Source organism: Physeter macrocephalus, chromosome 18 (assembly GCF_002837175.3).
Source record: "Physeter macrocephalus isolate SW-GA chromosome 18, ASM283717v5, whole genome shotgun sequence".
Lineage (NCBI taxonomy): Eukaryota > Metazoa > Chordata > Mammalia > Artiodactyla > Physeteridae > Physeter > Physeter macrocephalus.
The window spans coordinates 91,562,632-91,583,259 of record NC_041231.1 but is presented as its reverse complement, the minus strand read 5'-3'; the positions used below and the strand labels follow the sequence as shown (position 1 = coordinate 91,583,259).

The 20,628-nt window shown below is 46.0% G+C and overlaps 1 protein-coding gene and 1 long non-coding RNA gene across 2 annotated transcripts; one reads left to right on the top strand and one right to left on the bottom strand.

The window, feature by feature from the left end:
* Nucleotides 1-5,731: 5,731 nt before the first annotated feature.
* On the bottom strand, nt 5,732-9,557 carry LOC114484146 (uncharacterized). Its single transcript, XR_003676669.2, has 3 exons — nt 9,378-9,557; nt 9,027-9,270; nt 5,732-6,682 (listed from the first exon to the last, which is right to left on the bottom strand). It is a non-coding gene; the product is annotated as an uncharacterized lncRNA (long non-coding RNA).
* A 1,542-nt stretch (nt 9,558-11,099) lies between these two features.
* SOX4 (SRY-box transcription factor 4) lies at nt 11,100-15,968 on the top strand. The gene is made up of 2 exons (XM_024122146.3): nt 11,100-12,764; nt 13,627-15,968. The coding sequence occupies exons 1-2, from the start codon at nt 11,391-11,393 to the stop codon at nt 13,834-13,836; spliced, it is 1,584 nt and encodes a 527-aa protein (XP_023977914.2). The 5' UTR covers nt 11,100-11,390; the 3' UTR covers nt 13,837-15,968.
* The last annotated feature ends 4,660 nt before the right edge of the window (nt 15,969-20,628 follow it).

The following is a 20,628-nucleotide window of genomic DNA, read 5'->3' as shown; positions in this document are numbered from 1 at the left end:
GGGGTGGGATAGGGAGGGTGGGAGGGAGGGAGACGCAAGAGGGAAGAGATATGGGAACATGTGTATATGTATAACTGATTCACTTTGTTATAAAGGAGAAACTAACACACCGCCGTAAAGCAATTGTACTCCAATAAAGATGTTAAAAAAAAAAAAAGAGGCATTTAAACATAAGGAAGAGTTCTCTACACTCTCCCTTTCATGACAACCAGGAAGGTCACATGTTTAGATATAGAGCCACTCAGCCTGGTTCTCTAAGCCACTGCTGGGAAAGGGAGCCACTTTGGAAAGTTGCTGGGCTCACAGTGGACTTTGCATCAGTAAGAAAGAACTTTAATGTGTCAAGTCATTGAGTTTTCAGGACACATCTACATCTCGGCATAGTCCATCCTATAAAGGCAAATACAGTAAGGAATACCTAAACTAACACAAAGACACAGCATTTTCTCAGATTACTGGTTTTTTTAAAATCCTCCAAATTCGAATATTCTAGAAACTGTTGTTTGGACTACTAGATATTATAGGCAATGGTTATAATAAAATTATTTCTAAGGGAAAGTTAGTGAAGAATACCTTTTAGTTACAAGGTATGCAGTTTCCTTTGGAGTCTTTTTTTTCTTTTTCATTTTACCTTTGAGGCATATACATGAAAGGAAAAACTATATCTATTCTGAGCTAAGCTATACCATACCTTAAACTTGAAGAAATTTTAGTAATACTATTGTTCATATTAACATCAGGGACTTTCCAGTCTCAGGAAATTAAAGCTATATGTTTAAAGGGGGCAGCAAATTTTAACCTTTAGTTCTTCCTTTTCTCATCCATCATACCATACCCTGTAGCCGAGAGCACTGCATGCATTTATTTATTTATTTATTTATTTTTGTGGTATGCGGGCCTCCCTCTGCTGCGGCCTCCCCCGTTGCAGAGCACAGGCTCCGGACGCGCAGGCTCGGCGGCCATGGCTCACGGGCCCAGCCGCTCCGCGGCATGTGGGATCCTCCCAGACCGGGGCGCGAACCCGATTCCTTTTTGTGGTATGCGGGCCTCCCTCTGCTGCGGCCTCCCCCGTTGCGGAGCACAGGCTCCGGACGCGCAGGCTCGGCGGCCATGGCTCACGGGCCCAGCCGCTCCGCGGCATGTGGGATCCTCCCAGACCGGGGCGCGAACCCGATTCCCCTGCGTTGGCAGGCGGACTCGCAACCACCGCGCCACCAGGGAAGCCCCGAGAGCACTGCATTTAAACCTTCCCTTCTCAAAGTGATCTTCTCTTTTACCCTTTCCTCAACCCCTCCCACTCATGTTAAAACCTACTTGAACCTACTAGAAAAGCTATTATAAAGACCTGTACTGTAAGCTGTTATTGCCTAATAGTAGCTCAATGCAACACCTTCTTGGATAATCTGCATTTTAATTAGAAAAATATATATTATAACCTAAAGGGATGAGCTTTGCTGTTATTTATTGGTCGGTGGGGGGAAAGGTTAAGATGTCAGAAGGGAGGATTAAAGATCTCCCCATTTTCTATCAGAACACCTTCTTGGGTGGCTACTTATTCGACCTATACTTGAAGGCCATCTTTGAGTAGTCAATTCTCTAAGCAGGCCTATTGGTAACTGTCTGTGATGGTTAATTTTATGTGTCAACTTTACTAAGTCATGAGGTACCCAGAACATTTGGTCAAACATTGTTCTGAGTGTTTTGGTGAAGGAGTGTTTGTGAAGGTTTCCATGAAGGTTTTCCCTAACGTGGGTGGGCCTCAACCAGTTGGTCGAAGGAAGGCCTGAAGATGACAAAAAAACTGACTCTCCCCCAAGTAAGAGAGAATTCCCCCTGCCTGACTGCCTGCACACTGGGACACTGGCTTTTTTCCTGTGTTAAGACTCCAACTGAAACATCAGCTCTTCCTGGGGTCTTGAGTCTCTTGGCCGTTGGACTAAAACCACACACGTGGCTTTTAAATCTTGAGAGTTGTCAGCCATATATACTATGTATATATGGCTATACATATATACTATATACATATAGTATATATATATATATTAGTTCTGTTTCTCTGGAGAACCCTGACTAGTACCCCATCCCATGGCACTGGAATCACACCCTGTATGTGACCACTACACTTTTCCAGAGTCTAGAGAGTTGATACTCATCCCACCTCCAACAATTGACTGAAAGAAATTTACAAGCAGGAGCAATGACTAAAAAGCCAAGATAAGCTAAAGAATCAAATAACTGAAGGCTTACTATGGTTGGTGTGTTTACTGATCATAAGTAAATAAATGAAGCAATAGCAGAAAATGAAAAGTGAGACCAGGAAGAAGGAAAAAGAACAAAAAAATAATAATGGAGAGAAACACAGTAGCCAGGAAAGGCCACAGACAGCAGAAGGAGTGACAGAGATGACAGACAAACAACAGTGCTGGTGGCAGCAGGTCTCCTGAGAGGAGAAAGAATTTCAGGAAAATCTGGGAAATGGCAAAGGAGCACAACTTGAAATGAGACTAGATAAGCTAGCTGGGTTATTCAAGTCCAGCTAACCCCTATATCCACCATGGGCATTAATGAATGCATTGATTGAACTCATAAGGAAGATCTGGAATCACTAAAGAAAGATAATCTTCTGGGTAGATTTGTATTTTAGCATCTATCACATGGTACTGTAATTACTACTACTCTGTCCTCTCTTACTGCATAACAAGCCACCCAAGACATAGTGATTTAAAACAACGATGTATTGTTCTCATAATTCTGTGCGTTGTCAATCTAGGGATTCTTCTACTGGACTCATCTGGGATCACTCATGTGGCTGTAGTCATCTGACAATCCTACTGAAGTCCAAGATAGCCTCAGTCACATGCCTGGGACACTTGCGCTGGCAAGGCATCCCTTTCTCCCCATAGGGCCTTTTATCCTCCCATAAGTCAGACTAGCTTCTTCACAACACAATGCTCTTTAGATTTCAAGTGGCCAAACCCCAAAGTGCAGGCACTTATCAAGCCTCTGCATGGGTCACACTTGCTAATGCCCCATTGGTCAAAACAAGTGATGTGACCAAATCCTGAGTCGATGGGGTAAGATCCACGAAAAGCACAAATACCAGAAGGCTGATTTATTACAAGAATCCACAACAACCACTGTGAATTTAAGACTTTGGTATATCAATAGCATTCCCATTCCTTAGTACTTGCCTGGCACCCTTAATTCATAATTCACATCTGGACAGTACTCCCTAGGGAGAATTTTGGAACTTTTAGACAACATTTTGGATGTTCTAGTGAAATACAGCCTGGGCATGCACATTTGAAATGTATATTATTGTATTATAAATTTTGTGCCTATTTCTCCTTTATATTGTAGTTTGAGCATTATGTTGATTCAAAAAATATATTAAATTATAGTAGGTTATATTATCTACAAATTTTCTCTCAGGGTAGTAAAGTTACATTACAAAACACTGGTTCTGATAAGGCAGTGTTTGGGTGTGATATTTGTGAAATTAATGAGTTAAGTTTGAGCGTTTATGGACTAGGCTTCAGTTACTTGGGGACCCTTCTAGCCCAGATTAAGTGTCACTAAATTATTATTTTTAAATTGTTATTGTTAATTTTGATCTCTGTGTTCTGATAATGTGGGACAGGAAGCACGGGGAGGGGGATCACTCATACTTAAGAAAGCAGAGGGACTTCCCTGGTGGCGCAATGGTTAAGAATCTGCCTGCCAATGCAGGGGACACGGGTTCGAGCCCTGGTCCAGGAAGATCCCACATGCCGCGGAGCAACTAAGCCCGTGCGCCACAACTACTGAGCCTGTGCTCTAGAGCCTATGAACCACAACTACTGAGCCCACGTGCCGCAACTAATGAAGCCCACGCACCTAGAGCCCGTGCTCCACAACAAGAGAAGCCACCACAATGAGAAGCCCGTGCACCGCACGAAGAGTAGCCCCCACTCGCCGCAACTAGAGAAACCCCATGCGCAGCAACAAAGACCCAACGCAGCAGAAGATAATAAATAAATAAATAATTTTTTTAAAAAGCAGAGGAAAATCACAGAACTTTCATACCTTACTCTGCCAGACTCATCACCTCTCCAGACCCCCAAACCGCCTCAACCGTCCTCCCTGGCACAGCGAATTTCCTTACAGATAATGGTTCGAATTGTGAATTTATTATACAGTGTACAACATACACAACGGAACAGATGGAGCGTGCCTGAGCCCAGTAGCTGGAGGGGACACTCGGCACACAGTAGGGGCACCATAAACACTGACGGACTGAGTTCATTGCCTCGGTTGACTCGAAGTCATCTTCTCCCCAGGCACTATTCTTACGTCTCTCCAAGCCCCCAGCCCTGGCCCAAAAGGCGGCGAGCTGGGAGCAGATGGCGAGTCCCGGGTGCCAGGTGTGCAGCGCGGTGTGGGGCACGGAGTCCTTTGGCCCCTGCTCCACTCCACCCCTCCCATCCCCACGAGCCGCCCTCGGTGCCACACGTGATGTCGGGCCGAGAGGGACCCGGGGAGGGGAGGGCTGGGAGCAAGGAGATCTGGTGCCTGGCGGAGCCCGCGCGTCCTGCGCCCGCCGCCCGCCGAGCGCCCGCCTCCCTTCTCCTCTGACCCGCGTCACCTGGCGGCCCGTGCAGTCTCCGCGCCTCCCACCCTCCCTCCCTGCAATCGAGCGCCTTTCTTCCTCCCCCTCCCCGCTCTTCCTCTCGGTCTCTTATCTGACGTTTCGCCTCGCTTCTCTCTGCCCACTCCCCAGCGGGTTTCCCTCCCTGGCAGACGCGCCCGCCCCAGCCCTCCCTCGCACACCCTCCAACTGTAGGTCAACCCATTTGCTAACGTTAGCTGAGGTTGGTTAGCTCTTGTTGAAGCGTTTTTCCATAAGTGAAATCAGCCGCTTCCCCCGTGGGGCTCCAACTGTAATTGCTTCGACTTGGCTGCTGCGTTGGTGGGTGGGGATCCCACTGGCTGTGCTCCCATCCACACCGCGTGCTGGGGTCACTGGGACGGTTTCGGGGAGCCCCGCGGGGGGACGGTGTCGGCAGCCCCACCCGGACGCCTACTCCCGGGACTGGCTGCCACGGTGGCCTGTGGAAAGCCAGAGACACGCGAATCCAAGGGGGACAAAGCGAGCCGAACCCCTCCTCCAGAACGCTCTGCTTCTAAGTAACTGCGCCTCGGGCGCAGCCTCTACTAGTGATTTACCTGCCAGAAGCTGCCTCTTTCCAGACCTGAGACCCGGGGCCGAAGCACTGGGGGCGTCGGTGCGCCCCGGCCACAGAGCCCTGGTACCGCCGCTCCACCCCACCCCCACTCCGCCTTCCCGCACGAGGGAGGGCACCGAGGCACGCTGGCCCCTCCGAAGTCGCTGGGGACGCTTGAAGGGTCGGGTACAACCAATCGTCAACCTCCCCTCGCCCGCCGCGCACACACCCTGCTCTGCCCTCCTGCAAGAGACCAGACAGCTGCACGCTCAACGGGACCAGGGAGGGGCTGCCCAGCCCGTGTACGAATGTCGCATGCCAGCCGGAGCGTGGGTTCCAGACGCACAGAGCGTTCAGGCGTCCAGAGCGAAGGCAGTGGGCGCGCTGGAGATCAGGGGCCAAGTGGCTGTCAGTTCCGGTCAGGGACGGAACTGGGCAAGGTGGCCGAGGGCCCAGCTGGCTTTAGGGTGGGGTGGGGGGATGGAGGAGCCGAGCGCCCGGGAAACGACCCCCCCCCACCCCCGCGGCTAGCGCGGCCAATTGCAACTTCAAAGGAGTGCTAGGAGCTGGCGAGGGCTAGGGGGCGTGTGTGTTGTGTGTGTGTGTCTCTTCGGCTTCTTCCCCGGTCGTAAACCCTTAACGGAAGACGGGTGTTAAAGTGCTGCTGACAGGATCGCCTGAAACATGTTTACAGTAGGAAAGACTTTGCTCCAAAAAGCACAGCCGGAGTCGATTCCAATTTATTTCCTCCCTGTAACTGTAATCGACAGGCGAGGCTCAGCCGCCGCGGCGGAGCGACACTGAGCACCGCTAATCCCCGCCGAATCCTCGCCGAGCTCAGGGCAGGAAGAGCGCGGTGCCTGCGCCACCGAGTCGCGGCGCTCGGCGAGGCGTCGGGCCGGGGGAAACCATCTTTTGAGGAAGAGAGGCGGCCTTTCCTAGTCCTTAAGTAAGGCGCGCCTCGGAGAGAGCCTTCTAACTCGTTCCGGCTTCGGCAAGATACTGACACGGTAATTGGTAATCTCCCGGTTCAGTTACTAGATCCAAACGGGAGCCAGCCTTCGCGTCCCCAGTCTCTGGGAGCTTCTGACAAGTGAACAGGAGGCGGCGGTTCATTGCCCTAAACTCTGATTTATGATTTTAAAAAGATCAGAATTCACCGACACACCCTATTAACCGCTGATCGTTTAAAGAAGGTAGAGTAGTGGAGGATGATAGGGGTTCGGGAGAGGAGGAAGGGGGAGAAGAAAGAAGTCCGACCGTCCCCACGTTTTCCCACGTCTGCTCGTGGGCGCAGAGAGGCTCAGCGCTGCCACCTGGCGGCTGCTTCTCCCCGGATTGGGGGCCGGCTGGTGGCAGAGCAAACCCGGGTTCCCGATGGGTGTGCCTTGCTTCTGCTTGGCGAAATGGGACACAAGCTCGTATTCATGCTTCAAATCTACGTGGCCCAGTGCAAACACTCATTTTTTGCTTGTTCTCTTGAAAAAATTGAAAGGAAAGGAAAAGTGAGTTAGCGGTGGTATGAAGTGCATACCTACACCTACCAGGTGCCAGTCACTGGTTAGGAAGGCAGAGAAAATGGTAAAAATTATTAGAAATGCAGGGTTCTTATCTCTTAGTTTATTCTAAGAGTAAAAATAATTCGTGGACTTCATTTTACCTCAAATCCTATTTTGATATTTCGCAAATAAGAATTACTTCCATACATTGTTTTTCAATACAACCCCACCCCTTCCCCGGGAAGTCCAGTTCCAATACAGTTTCATCAGCCCAAAAAGATGAAGTGTAAGTTATGTTTGTCTACTTGATTGAGAAGTAAATCAGCTTCGGATGGAGCGTTCTTTTCCATGAGGTGTGGAACCAAAAAGCCTGGGGCCTTTCTGTTGGCAAAGGCCAATGACATCCAATTTCTCAGGCTTCTTCCCTGTCTGCTAAAGTAACAAAGACAGGTTTTCCCACCCCCCTCTTTATGTTCTTTGAACTGAACAGTTGTCAGGTCAGACCAGGTCCTACAATCACAATTTCTACAACCAAGGCAAGGCAAAATCTTGCAAATCAGTTCAAATCCAAGAGATTTGTTAAACTAATTTCCCTTCAGGTTTTTTTTCTCCCTCTATACTATAGAAATATATTTAGCAGTAGGATAGAATCTTACTTCCATCTATACCCCATACCATTTTATGGATGTGAGATTTTATGTTGTGCAGGTGTGTGAGAGCAGAAGAAAAGAAATGAATTAGCAGATATTACATTACATCTCAAATAGAGTTCCATTATTCAATGGAAACTAAATAAAATAAAATATTGATTTTAATTCAAAATTTGGAATGTCTAGCATCATGGCTAATAAAGACAATTAGTCTATTATTCTAAAACAGGAATTTTTCTGCAAAATTTTTTATCTTGGTTTACTGTTAATATGGCTTAAAGAGTAGCATTAAGAATTACTTCATGTACTGCAAAGCCAGCAGAGGGAACACTGAGTACTGATTTACTAGGGGCCACCAAATATCTGGTATTTGGGAAAAAATGTCAGTAATGGAAAACTGGTTACAAAGCATATGAAGTTAGGTAATGAGAACACAGAAATCTTATCTCATTATTTGGTATTCAGAGGCCTAATACATTCCAGTGTGCACATACTCAGTTGGTGAGAAAGATGACTTTAATAAAAGGCCATTTGTCACATGTTTTCTTACATTTTAAGAGGACTACTAACACGTAAGAACAAACCTACTTTAGAAGTCTAAGCATTCATATATACTAGAATAATCTTATAGTCAATAGAAATTACTAATATATTTCTTCATTCTAAGAAGAACTTCTTCATTTTTAACATCTCAGATGTCTTACAACCATGGGGATGTTAGTTTCATTGGCAGTTTTTCTCCCTTAATGGCATGTAACTATGGTACGTCTCAAAGACATCGATTAGATTTGTTGAAGTATAGAAAATACATCTAAGAATAGAAATAGGCCAGTGGATATTATTTTTAGTACACACTTTTAAAACTCTGTGTGCTTTTGTGTGCGTGTGTGTGTGTGCGCGTGTGTGTGCTTTAAACATAAAAGTGCTCTGACTGCTTTGATTAACTTCCACTTTTCCCTGATCATATTCACTGGTAGACTCATAAATGGCTTTGGAAATATAATCAATTACATTGATTACATTATTCACTCACCTTGACTGAAATATCACAAACTAGCCATACCCTCAAATCATTAGTTGGTGCAAATCCCAAAATAAATGTAGTATTTATTCTTTTTTTTATTCTGGTGAAAATATTGATTTTATAAATAATAGACGTCTTAGAGTAATTTTTATGTCAGATTGATAACATGTAGGGGTGTGCTGTAGTGGGAATACTAAAGAAAATGAAAAGCATGATGACACACCCAACTCTGTTATATGCAAAAGAGGTGCCTGTGGGTTTTTTGTTTGTTTCCAAGATTTGTTTCTCCTTCTAAAGGAAAAAATATATAACTTGGGTAACTACTGGTCAAAAATTATTTGCTTTTACCCACAAAAACATTCTTGCTTGTGGTTGATCCTCAGAGATCCAGTCAGATGTCTCCAAAGGGTGTTCTTTCCAGTAAAATTCTAAATCTGACAACCTGGGCCTCTTGCCAGCCTACATACTTCAAAAGTTTGACAAGATAAATAGAAATCTGCTGCCTAGCGCTAGTTTGATCTGAATCGAAAGCTGACCTAATTGTGTTGGGTTAGCCCTACCTAACCACTTATCACTGGCCTGTAGAAAAACAGTTTACTATTATGGTGTTAAGGAAGACCAATTTTTACTAGAATTTTAATTTTCATACCTTGGAACAAACGTTTGTGGCCAAATTAACATGTATTCTGACTACCTAGGCACCTTTTCTTTGCCGCCTTCTTCACGATGCTCATGAAGTTTCTTTTCAAATCACTGGGATGACAAGGTTGCCACTGTGGTCCTTGGACGGTTCACATCCATGACCTGTAATTATTTTTTCACATTGGTGGCCATCCTCGATTTTAGCCTCTTGAACAACATGCTGCTTCTACTTTAAGGAGTGTCTCTGGAATCTGAATTATCAAGGGAAGGATAATTGCATTCATTGAGGGCTTATTATACATCAAGCTCATTGAACCCTCACAACAACCCTATATAAAGTAGTTCCTAGTGTTCCCACCTCACAGATGAGGAAAACTGAGACTTGGTCACATCCCCAGGGTCACAGGACCAGTAAGAAGGACTAGCAGCCAGGTCTAATATAAATCCAGAGTTTCCATTCTCTTCTGCTACCAGTTACCACTGCCTTCTATAGTTTCTCTTTGCCTTGGCCTTTTAGTTCCATTTGATAGAAGTAACAAACATATAGGAGAAAAAAATATATATATAGGAAAGGAGGAGGAGGGTGTGGGGGAGAGAAGGATGGAGAAGGATGGTGAAGCTATCTTTAATTTTGAAAATGTGAAAAACAAATATTTAGAAAGTAAAATTGATTCCCATCCTTTATTCACCATTATCACCTTACACAAAACTCTACGGAAATTCTCCCATTGAGTTAATTATGGAACACTGCCTAATGTGTTCCAGTGGAAAGCTCCTCTGTTTGGGCTATCCAGGATTTATAGGGGAGTTTAAATCATTAAATGACCATAGTTAACTCTTGTTTGGTTAAGAGAGCAAGTAATTATTGCAAAAATTCCTCTTCTCTGCCTTCCACAAACAGCACCAAAATAGCTCTGAAGGGATTTACACAATACTTCAACATCTGTGCTGTACCTGGAATTGTTAAAATAACTATGATGACAGGTGTCTAAGTACCGCTTTCTTAATGATTTTCAATATCTATTGATTTATTGTCATGGCTTTCCCTCCCCCTTTTACATCCTTGGCTTTATGAAGGAGCCGAGGAACAGATTTTGCACTAGAGGCTGATTCTTTATTCCAATACTGAAAAGAACTAATAAAAATAATCACTTGGCTTTTAAGCAGAGAGCTTCCATTTACAGTATTTCACCCTTCCCCCCCTTCTAAGCCCCTTGTTATCTAACATAATGGTTAGAATACATTTCCGTCTCTCCCCTTAATAATTTCATGCATTAACATCCTCTTCACACACCACACACGCACACGCACACGCAGGCACGCACAGCAAAAGGAAAAGAGGCAGCAGAAATCTCAGCTGTACTTCTAGCCCTTTTAAAAAGTTTGCTCTGTAAATTGGAATGAGGTCAGATTTGGAGCTTCTCATTGCACGCGGAGATTATTATTGCATCGGGTTCCAAGCCAATGGGAAGCCCGGGGGAGGGGCTTGGCTCGAGGAAGCGTTGGTTACAGCGGCTGATTGGCCGCGGCCAACACTGGGAAAGGATAAAGAGACGCGAGGCGGAATTGGGGTCTGCTCTAAGCTGCAGCAAGGGAAACAGTGTGTGAGGGGAAGAGGCCTGTTTCGCTCCCGGGTCTCTAGTTCTTGCACGCTCTTTAAGAGTCTGCATTGGAGGAACTCTGCCATTACCAGCTCCCTTCTTGCAGAAGAGAGGGGGAAACATACATTTATTCATGCCAGTCTGTTGCATGAAGGCTTTTTGGCTTCCTACCTTGCAACAAAATAATTGCACAAACTCCTTAGTACCGATTCCGCCCACAGAGAGTCCTGGAGCCAGAGTCTTTTCTGCTTTGCATTGTAGGAGAGGGACTAAGTGATAGAGACTATGTCGCTTTCCTGAGCTCCTGAGAGCGCTCGTGAACTGGAATCAACTGCTTCAGGGGAAGGAAAAAAAAAAAAAAAAAAAAAGACTTGCCTGGGAGGCGGCGAGAAACTTGCATTCGAAGCTTCAGCAACCAGCATTCAAGAAACTCCTCTCCACTTTAGCACGGTCTCCAGGACTCAAGAGCCGAGAGAGAGCGCAAACTGCGGCGCGGTGAGAGAGAGAAGAGAGAGAGAGGGAGGGAGACTCTCCAGCCTGGGAACTATAACTCCTCTGCAAGAGGCGGAGTACTCCCGCCCCGCATCTTTTGGAGACTTTTCTCTCTTCGCCCACCTCCGCCCCGGCCGGGAGTTGAGCCGCCCGCTCGGCAGCCGCGCGCGTCCCCCAGCTCGGCGTGCGCTTGGCCCCGGGAGCCGGGAGGGCCCGGCGATTGCGCCGCGGCCGCCGCAAGGGTGTGAGCGCGCGTGGGCGCCCGCCGAGCCGGGGCCATGGTGCAGCAAACCAACAACGCCGAGAACACGGAAGCGCTGCTGGCCGGCGAGAGCTCGGACTCGGGCGCCGGCCTCGAGCTGGGCATCGCCTCCTCCCCCACTCCCGGCTCCACCGCTTCCACGGGCGGCAAGGCCGACGACCCGAGCTGGTGCAAGACGCCGAGCGGGCACATCAAGAGGCCCATGAACGCCTTCATGGTGTGGTCGCAGATCGAGCGGCGCAAGATCATGGAGCAGTCGCCCGACATGCACAACGCCGAGATCTCCAAGCGGTTGGGCAAACGCTGGAAACTGCTCAAAGACAGCGACAAGATCCCTTTCATTCGGGAGGCGGAGCGGCTGCGTCTCAAGCACATGGCTGACTACCCCGACTACAAGTACCGGCCCAGGAAGAAGGTGAAGTCCGGCAACGCCAACTCCGGCTCCTCGGCCGCCTCCTCCTCCAAGCTGGGGGAGAAGGGCGACAAGGTCGGTGGCAGCGGCGGGGGCGGCCACGGGGGCGGCGGCGGTGGCGGGAGCGGCAACGCGGGGGGAGGAGGCGGCGGCGCGAGCGGCGGCGGCGCCAACTCCAAACCCGCGCAGAAAAAGAGCTGCGGCTCCAAAGTGGCGGGCGGCGGGGTCGGCAAGCCCCACGCCAAGCTCATCCTGGCGGGCGGGGGCGGGGGCGGCGGGAAAGCGGCGGCCGCTTCCTCCTCCTCCTTCGCGGCCGAGCAGGCGGGGGCCGCCGCCCTGTTGCCCCTGGGCGCCGCCGCCGGCGCGGCGGCCGCCGACCACCACTCGCTGTACAAGACGCGGACTCCCGGCGCCTCGGCCTCTGCGGCGGCCTCGGCCTCCGCCGGCCTTGCGGCCCCGGGCAAGCACCTGACCGAGAAGAAGGTGAAGCGCGTCTACCTGTTCGGCGGCCTGGGCGCGTCGTCCTCGCCCGTCGGCGGCGTGGGCGCGGGCGCCGACCCCAGCGACCCCCTCGGCCTGTACGAGGAGGGGGGCGCCGGCTGCTCGCCCGACGGGCCGAGCCTGAGCGGCCGCAGCAGCGCCGCGTCGTCGCCGGCCGCCGGCCGCTCGCCCGCCGACCACCGTAGCTACGCCAGCCTGCGCGCCGCCTCGCCCGCCCCGTCCAGCGCGCCCTCGCACGCGTCCTCGTCGGCCTCGTCCCATCACTCCTCCTCCTCCTCGTCCTCCTCCTCCTCGGGCTCGTCGTCCTCGGACGACGAGTTCGAAGACGATCTGCTCGACCTGAACCCCAGCTCAAACTTTGAGAGCATGTCCCTGGGCAGCTTCAGCTCGTCGTCGGCGCTGGACCGGGACCTGGATTTTAACTTCGAGCCTGGCTCCGGCTCGCACTTCGAGTTCCCGGACTACTGCACGCCCGAGGTGAGCGAGATGATCTCGGGAGACTGGCTGGAGTCCAGCATCTCCAACCTGGTCTTCACCTACTGAAGGGCGCGCGGGCTGGGAGAAGGGAGGGGGGCAGAGAGGAAAAAGAAAAAAAGAAAAAAAAAAAAAGCGGACAGAGAAAGAGTTGCAAGAGAAAAGGGAAAAAAAAAAAGGAAAAAGGAAAAGGAAAAAAAAAAAAAGTGAGCAGGGCCGGCTTGGGCCGCGTCCCGGTGGTCGGAGAGCAGCGCGGCGGCGTTTGGGGACCCGCGCTCCCATCCCCCACCTCCCCGGCCGGAGGGACGCGGCGGAGGCGGAGGTAGACAGGGGCGACCTTTTATTGTTGTTCTTGATGTTGTTGTTGATGGCGAAAAAGCGACTTCGAGTTTCCTCCCCTTTGCTTGAAGAAACCCCCTCCCCGCCCCGCACCGCTTCCAACGAGCTTCCGGACTTGTCTGCACCCCCGGCCAGAAGCCGAGTTGGTAGTTTTCTAAGAAACTGAAGGAATCTCGTTCCTCTCTCATCGCCCCCTTGGTGTTTTATATTTGGTTTTTGGTTTTTGTTTTTTGATCCGGAGAGGAGGAGAAAAAAAAAAATCCAGCGCTCCCCCGGGGGTTTTTGTTCTCAACATCCCCGCCCCCATCCTTCTTCGCCAACACCCCCCCCCCCCAAGAAGACAGAAGGCTCCGGGGAGTCGAATTTGACCGACGGCAGATGTTGGAGGGTCGCATGGACCCGAGCGCCGGGACTGAGAGACTCCACGCTGGTGAATTCCCGTTTTGTTTTTGGAGGGTTTTTTTTTTTCCTCTACTTTTTTTTTCTCTACTTTTTTTTTTTCTTTTTCTTTTTCTTGCCCCTGAAGCCGGAGGAGGAGATGTTGAGTGACCGGCGCTCGGAAATGACCCAAGAACCTAGTTGGAAAGCCACACCAGCCAGGGCGAGGGGCGGGGAGGAGAAAGACACGAACTGGAAAGGGGCGAATAATAAAACTGAAATGGATTTGCACGTTGGGGAGAAGGTGGCGGCGTCTCCTGGGCCTCCGCCTCCCGCATCTCTGAAATCAGTGAGGTGAGACTTCAAGGCCCGCAGGCGCGGAGGAGAGGAGACTGTTTGATGTGGTACCGGGGCAGTGGAGGGCGAGTGGTGTCGGGGGAAAAAAAAAAAGGTTTTTTGCTTCTCTTAATCGGAATCGTGATGGTGTTGGATTATTTCACTGGTGGGGTTAATATAGCATGTTATCCTGTCTATCTTTTAAAGATTTCTGTATAAGACTGTTGAGCAGTTTTTAAAATAGTGTAGGATAATATAAAAAGCAGATAGATGGCGCTATGTTTGATTCCTACGACAGAAATTATCACCAGCTTTTTTTCATTCTTAACTCTTTAAAGGATTCAAACGCAACTCAAATCTGTGCTGGACTTTAAAAAACAATTCAGGACCAAATTTTTCTCAGTGTGTATGTGTTTATTCCTTATAGGTGTAAATGAGAAGACGTGTTTTTTTCCCTCACCGATGCTCCATCCTCGTTTTTTTTTTCTTTTTTTTTCCTTGTAAATGTAATCAGATGCCATTTTATATGTGGACGTATTTATACTGGCCAAACATTTTTTTTCTTATTTTGTCCCTTTTTTCTTTCTTTTGCTCTTTTTTTCTTTTTACTTCTTTACTCCTTCCTTCCTTTCTTTTTTCCTTTCTTTCTTTCTTTTTTTTTTTGTAGTTGTTGTTACCCACGCCATTTTACGTCTCCTTCACTGAAGGGCTAGAGTTTTAACTTTTAATTTTTTATATTTAAATGTAGACTTTTGACACTTTTAAAAAAACAAAAAAAGACAAGAGAGATGAAAACGTTTGATTATTTTCTCAGTGTATTTTTGTAAAAAATATATAAAGGGGGTGTTAATCGGTGTAAATCGCTGTTTGGATTTCCTGATTTTATAATAGGGCGGCTGGTTAATATCTCACAGTTTAAAAAAATCAGCCCCTAATTTCTCCATGTTTACACTTCAATCTGCAGGCTTCTTAAAGTGACAGTATCCCTTAACCTGCCACCAGTGTCCATCCTTCGATCTCAGTCCTATAAAAAGGGGGAGGAGAATTAGCCAAACTCTGTATGATTTTAAGAAAAACAAATTTTTTAAGCAAAATACTGTTTTTTCCAGAGGCTTTAAAACTGGGGCATTTACAGCAAAAAGGGATCCTGTAGCTTTAACTTGTAAACCACATCTTTTTTGCACTTTTTTTATAAACAAAAACGTGCCGTTTAAACCACTGGATCTATCTAAATGCCGATTTGAGTTCGCGACACTATGTACTGCGTTTTTCATTCTTGTATTTGACTATTTAATCCTTTCTACTTGTCGCTAAATATAATTGTTTTAGTCTTATGGCATGATGATAGCATATGTGTTCAGGTTTATAGCTGTTGTGTTTAAAGATTGAAAAAAGTGGAAAACATCTTTGTACATTTAAGTCTGTATTATAATAAGCAAAAAGATTGTGTGTATGTATGTTTAATATAACATGACAGGCACTAGGACGTCTGCCTTTTAAGGCAGTTCCGTTAAGGGTTTTTGTTTTTAAACTTTTTTTTGCCATCCATCCTGTGCAATATGCCGTGTAGAATATTTGTCTTAAAATTCAAGGCCACAAAAAACAATGTTTGGGGGAAAAAAAAAGAAAAAAATCATGCCAGCTAATCATGTCAAGTTCACTGCCTGTCAGATTGTTGATATATACCTTCTGTAAATAACTTTTTTTGAGAAGGAAATAAAATCAGCTGGAACTGAACCCTAAATCTTGACTTTTGTCATTATTATGCCCAGAGCCTAAAATTGGAAGGGCCCTATGGTTTCTAGAAACTACACCATCTGCCTTAGCTTTGAAACAAGTGAGTTTCAGAGAGGCCTGTTAAATGCCATCTTATTGAGGAATAATTACTAAGTTCCTCTAGCGGAGATTTTGCAGGCCCTAACCCTGAAAGGATGCTGTCAGCTGAGTATGTGTCAACTCTACATGCTTTCTAGGAATTTTCTGAGTTTACCCCATTTAAATAAGCGCCCTTTGTCTTGAATTTTAAAAAGGGGGGAGGGGCAACATGGACAGAATTCCTTACAGATGAAACCTGCTGGCTGATCTTTTTTTTAACTTTGTGGTCCTAAAGCTGCTTTCTCCTCGACTCGCCCGGAGTTACTAGCAGCTAGAATTGTTTCCCACAGATTAAGAACAAATACGCCTGTTAAATTATCAATATATTGTGGTGGAGAAAGGCATTACCAGTTACGAGATATAAAAGTATCCATTTTTTCCTCAAAAACAGAAAGCTTCACGTGGTTCCAAAATCTCCGTTTTGTGCCATGACCAATGTGGTTATTCACATAACTGAAAAGCAACAGTAAGGGTGACCTGGAGAAGTTGGCTCCGTAAGGGCTAAGAGGAAAGATTCCCCCACCCCCACTCCCACATCTGGGAATAGCACACATTCAGCTTATGGAGATTTATACTTTCTATAATCATCAGGCACAGTATTAATGAGACGTGTATGCAAGGAGAAAAAAGTGCCTTGAATTTTCTAAGGCCTGTTGGTATTTGGTTTGGAGCCTGCACCTTGCTAAGGGGCACAATTTACTGTTTACTTTGAGGGTTAACAATTTCCATTAACTAGCAAAACCCATCTTCCCTTCCAAATGTTTGTTTAAAATGTCTGCTATATATGTCTTCTAGATTTTCAGTACTGGAGAGGAGGGGTTAATAAGCAGATGTATGTGTAAATAACCCTTTAATCATCAGGATTGCTTGTAGGTAAGGAAGTCTCCATCGTGGAATGTACAGCTGGACGAAGAGATTTTTGGAGACTGTAGTCCGAAACAAGCAATTTTTTGGGGTCAATGAAAAGCAGTAATTCCCCCCTCCAAAATAAGACAACTATCACGTTTCAGTATAATTTCATCTTTTAAAGATCGTTTTAGCTACTAGTCTCCAAATTTTTCTTTCATGTATTCACTAATACATTTAGTTTTAATTGCATTTGTGTTCTGTAATGGTAATATCATTTTTTAAAAAAGATATTAAAAAAAACAACAACATGGTATCTTGAGTTTCTTCAAAGACTTTTGTAAAAGGACTCTTCTACAAAGTGCTTTAATTTTTGTTCATGGTGGTGATATGCTTGTTTAGTTTTTTCAGATCCAAAGTATGAAAACCTTGACATAAATGAAGACTATATGTTGTAATTTTTAAAGTATATTTTATTTTGTAGGGTTCTGCTAGAACTACATTTATTCTTCCTTGACTTTCCATATAAGGACAGATGCTTTAACTATTTTCTTTAAGAATTTCGATAACATGGCTTTAAAAACAAAAGCTTAAGTAAAGTGTGTGTCCTTCCTAGGAGATGATAAATGTAGGAAACATTTTTGTACTTTCTTTCCTCTGAATCAGTTTTTATTCATAAGGGATACTTATGTGTTAGGTGGTACAAGGCATAATAAACCTGAGAGACCAAATAGTTTAGTATGACTTTTTCTTTCAGATAATTTGGATCAATAGAAAACAAATTTCAGATTTTAAGAATAAGAAGCCACTTTTCTTTAAAGATACTGCTCTGGCCCTGGACTCCATTAGAAATGTGAATCAGTAATACTTGCTTAAGCAAGTTTTGTCGGTTCCTAGTTGAATACCTATTAAGTGCCAAGAAAAAATGTAAGCTGATAGGGTGGGCTGAGTGCCTGGATTTTCTGCTCACATTGCTTGGTGGGGGGGGAAGGGGGGCTCTGAAGAAAGTGAGAAAGCAAAGGGCTGGGACATGGACATCCACATCTACCAACTCTTCCCTGGGTTTATGGAGTACCCATGAATCAACACATGGTTTGGATAATGCTAGGGTTCAGACTATTTAATCATAAATTTAAAATAATTTATTTTAAAGGGGCATCTGGATAGATCCATACGTCAAGAAAACACTAAGAATTCTGGTAAGGATACAAATCCATCTTACCCATTTGGATTTCTCAGGGTGGAAGGTTGGTACGCTTTATTTTTCTTTGTGGTTATTTTATTATGCCTTTTTTTTCCCCCCTCCTTTGAGTCCTGTAGTACAATATCTCTCTAACCCATATTTACTAACGTTTACCCTACCCGCCCTATTCTCCTGGAAAATTATCTCCCTATCCGTTTTCAGATCTTCACTCTGGCTATCATTTGAAAGCCAAAGAGGGAGGGAGGGAAGCCATTCCAGGCACCTGGCCTTCGGACTCTGCTAGAAACCTGCCAGATTCCCCCTTGCCCCAGGGGAAAGCACAAAATTCACATGCTGCCATCCAAGGTCCTGCACACAATGAGATGCCCACCTTTCCAGTTCTCCGAAAAGAATTCCAGTCCAGTGGTCTCTCCCATTGGACTGCAATTGCTGAAGGACAGGAACTAGACCTTAAATAATTAGTTTCCCCAAATTTACCTTATCTGTTTTGTTGCATACAGTAAATATTTGATTATTTATTGAATTTACATTGTTTCAATGGCACTTTAAGAGCTTCCAAAATGCCTTTGCATATTAGGCTTTATTATCACAGCTGTGGTAAGGACGGAGCCTTGGATTTATTGAAAGCCTGGGTTACAATGCTACCTCTTAGACCAACCAGCTGTGAAGGATGTTCACATTTCTTAGCCTCCTTAAGCCTCAGTGTTCTAAGCTGTTAAATAGAAAGAATGCTATGTGAATATAAAGCTATTGTGAGAATCTAGTGGAATAACACATGGAGCATACCTGGCATCAAGCCTGGCCTCTTGTATGGGCTCATTAAATGCTAGTTCCTTACCTCATGGGTTGTTCTAAAAAGATAATTCATGTTCAAGCCTAACACAGTGCAAGCAATATAGAAGGTACCAAGTTCTTAAAAAGAAAACCCTGGAATTGGTGACTCCTGATCCGCTACATGAACCCTCACATCTCAGAATTACCCCAAAATTCTTGTTAAGGGCAAAGAGGATAAAGATTATCAGACTCTGGGGGTGGGGCCCTAATAAGCCTCCATATACAGTGCTCACTGAAGTTGGAGGATCATTGCCTCCACGGTCATTTAGCATTTTCTCCTAATAAATATGCAGCAAGGGCTTATTACCACCGTTCGCTCCATGGAGAAATGGAATTCAGAGTGGCTCAATGAGGTCACGAGGTCAGAGTGAGAGAAACAGCACTGGAATCCCTTCTCCTGAGCCCTAGTTCCGATTTCCAGAAATAGATGTCTTCTGTACTTTAGTCATAGAGATAGAGCCTTAACCCAGGCCTCAAGTTGGAGAGAAGGATTGGCAGTCCTCTGACTTCCTGTCCACTTCCCAAGGATGCCCTCCAACCTCCCTAGTTGAAAGGGTAGGTGTAAGTAATTAGCTGTGCATAGTATCTATGTTCCATTTCAACAAATGTGAGCTAAGATAAAAGATCAACTCGGGGACTAAGTTTTGGAAGAAGTAACTGAGGCAGAAGAGAATAGGAACAGTATAAACATGGTGAGTGGAACTTCTGCTTTGCTATCTAAAAGTGAGATAATTGGAAATTATTCAGAGGAGTGTACTCAGTCTTTATAGAGAGAGCTACAACCTACCCATTATATCCTAATGAGATTGACCGTTGGCTACAGTTAACTTGAAGGGTTTTATGGTTTCCTGCATGTGTTGTTTTCCTTCTCAATGTTAAAAAGAAGAAGAAAAAAAAGCCTCACATCACCAAACGGTATTTCCCAGGGGGCTGTTGGACCAGAGGCTGCTGCATTTTGGTTTGTGCCTTAGTTAACAATGCACCTTCATGTGTGTGTGTCTGTGGATCCAGGTGATAATAAATTTAGCCTATTTTATTTTCTTATGACAGGTTCAATTCAGGGCAGTTGGTTTATGGAGTACTGCCAAACAGGCCAGGCCTAAGTCAGGCAGGAAGCTTCATGTTAGAGCCTTCCTTTACCCTGCAGACTTGTTCTTTAAGGACCAAGTTGTAACTCATTTTAGCACCAGTACACAAAATGGCTTTGCATTTTGGCATCACTCCTACCCCATTCAAATGATATTCTACTTGAATTTGTTTTTGGTTTTTTTAAAGGATAGGATAAGAGAAGAAACAAATATCATATTTATCATCATTTAGCCTGCTTGGTACTTTAGATATTTTCCCCAGTATATAATTCTTTGGACCAGTTGTTAGACAACTAATGAACGTGCTGTTTCCTTTCACAACATACAGCTGAAAGACTGGAGGCAATGAAAACACTGAGCATTATCTTTCGTAGGCTCTCAGCATAGTGAATGCCCAGCACTGTAGCATGATGATTGGCTAGAATGTATGGTGCATATAACTGCTCTCATAAAAGCTGAGCAGCCAGGCCCTGTTTAACGATCAATTAGCTCTGGTTGTATGTGTGGTTAATTGCCACTCTCTTACCAGGGCTTGTCCTAACTTCCCCAGCTCCAACACCTAAAACCTGTGAAAATAGTCTCTTCTGGAACTCCTGACCTTCAGTCTTGGCCTCTGCTTTCTCCCTCCCCTTTCCCACACTCCCAGTGCTTCGGGCCTTTTATCTCTCTTGTTTGCCAATCCCCTGAGACTTTGAATAATTTATTTGAAGTTCCTGGGAAGTTGTGGGGCTGTAGTCTCAAAGCACATTGCACTTTGTTCCTGCCCTGGCAGAAGTAGGTCCAGAAACCTGTCTTTGAAAGAGGTGGTGCTAAGGACATTTGGGAATTTGCTAACAGTTATAATTTGGTTTTGGGGTGAGCACCCAAAGAATCCGAAAGCTGGAGGGGAATAAAACTGGGGTAGAGGGCCTCCCTGGTGGCGCAGTGGTTGAGAGTCCGCCTGCCGATGCAGGGGACACGGGTTCGT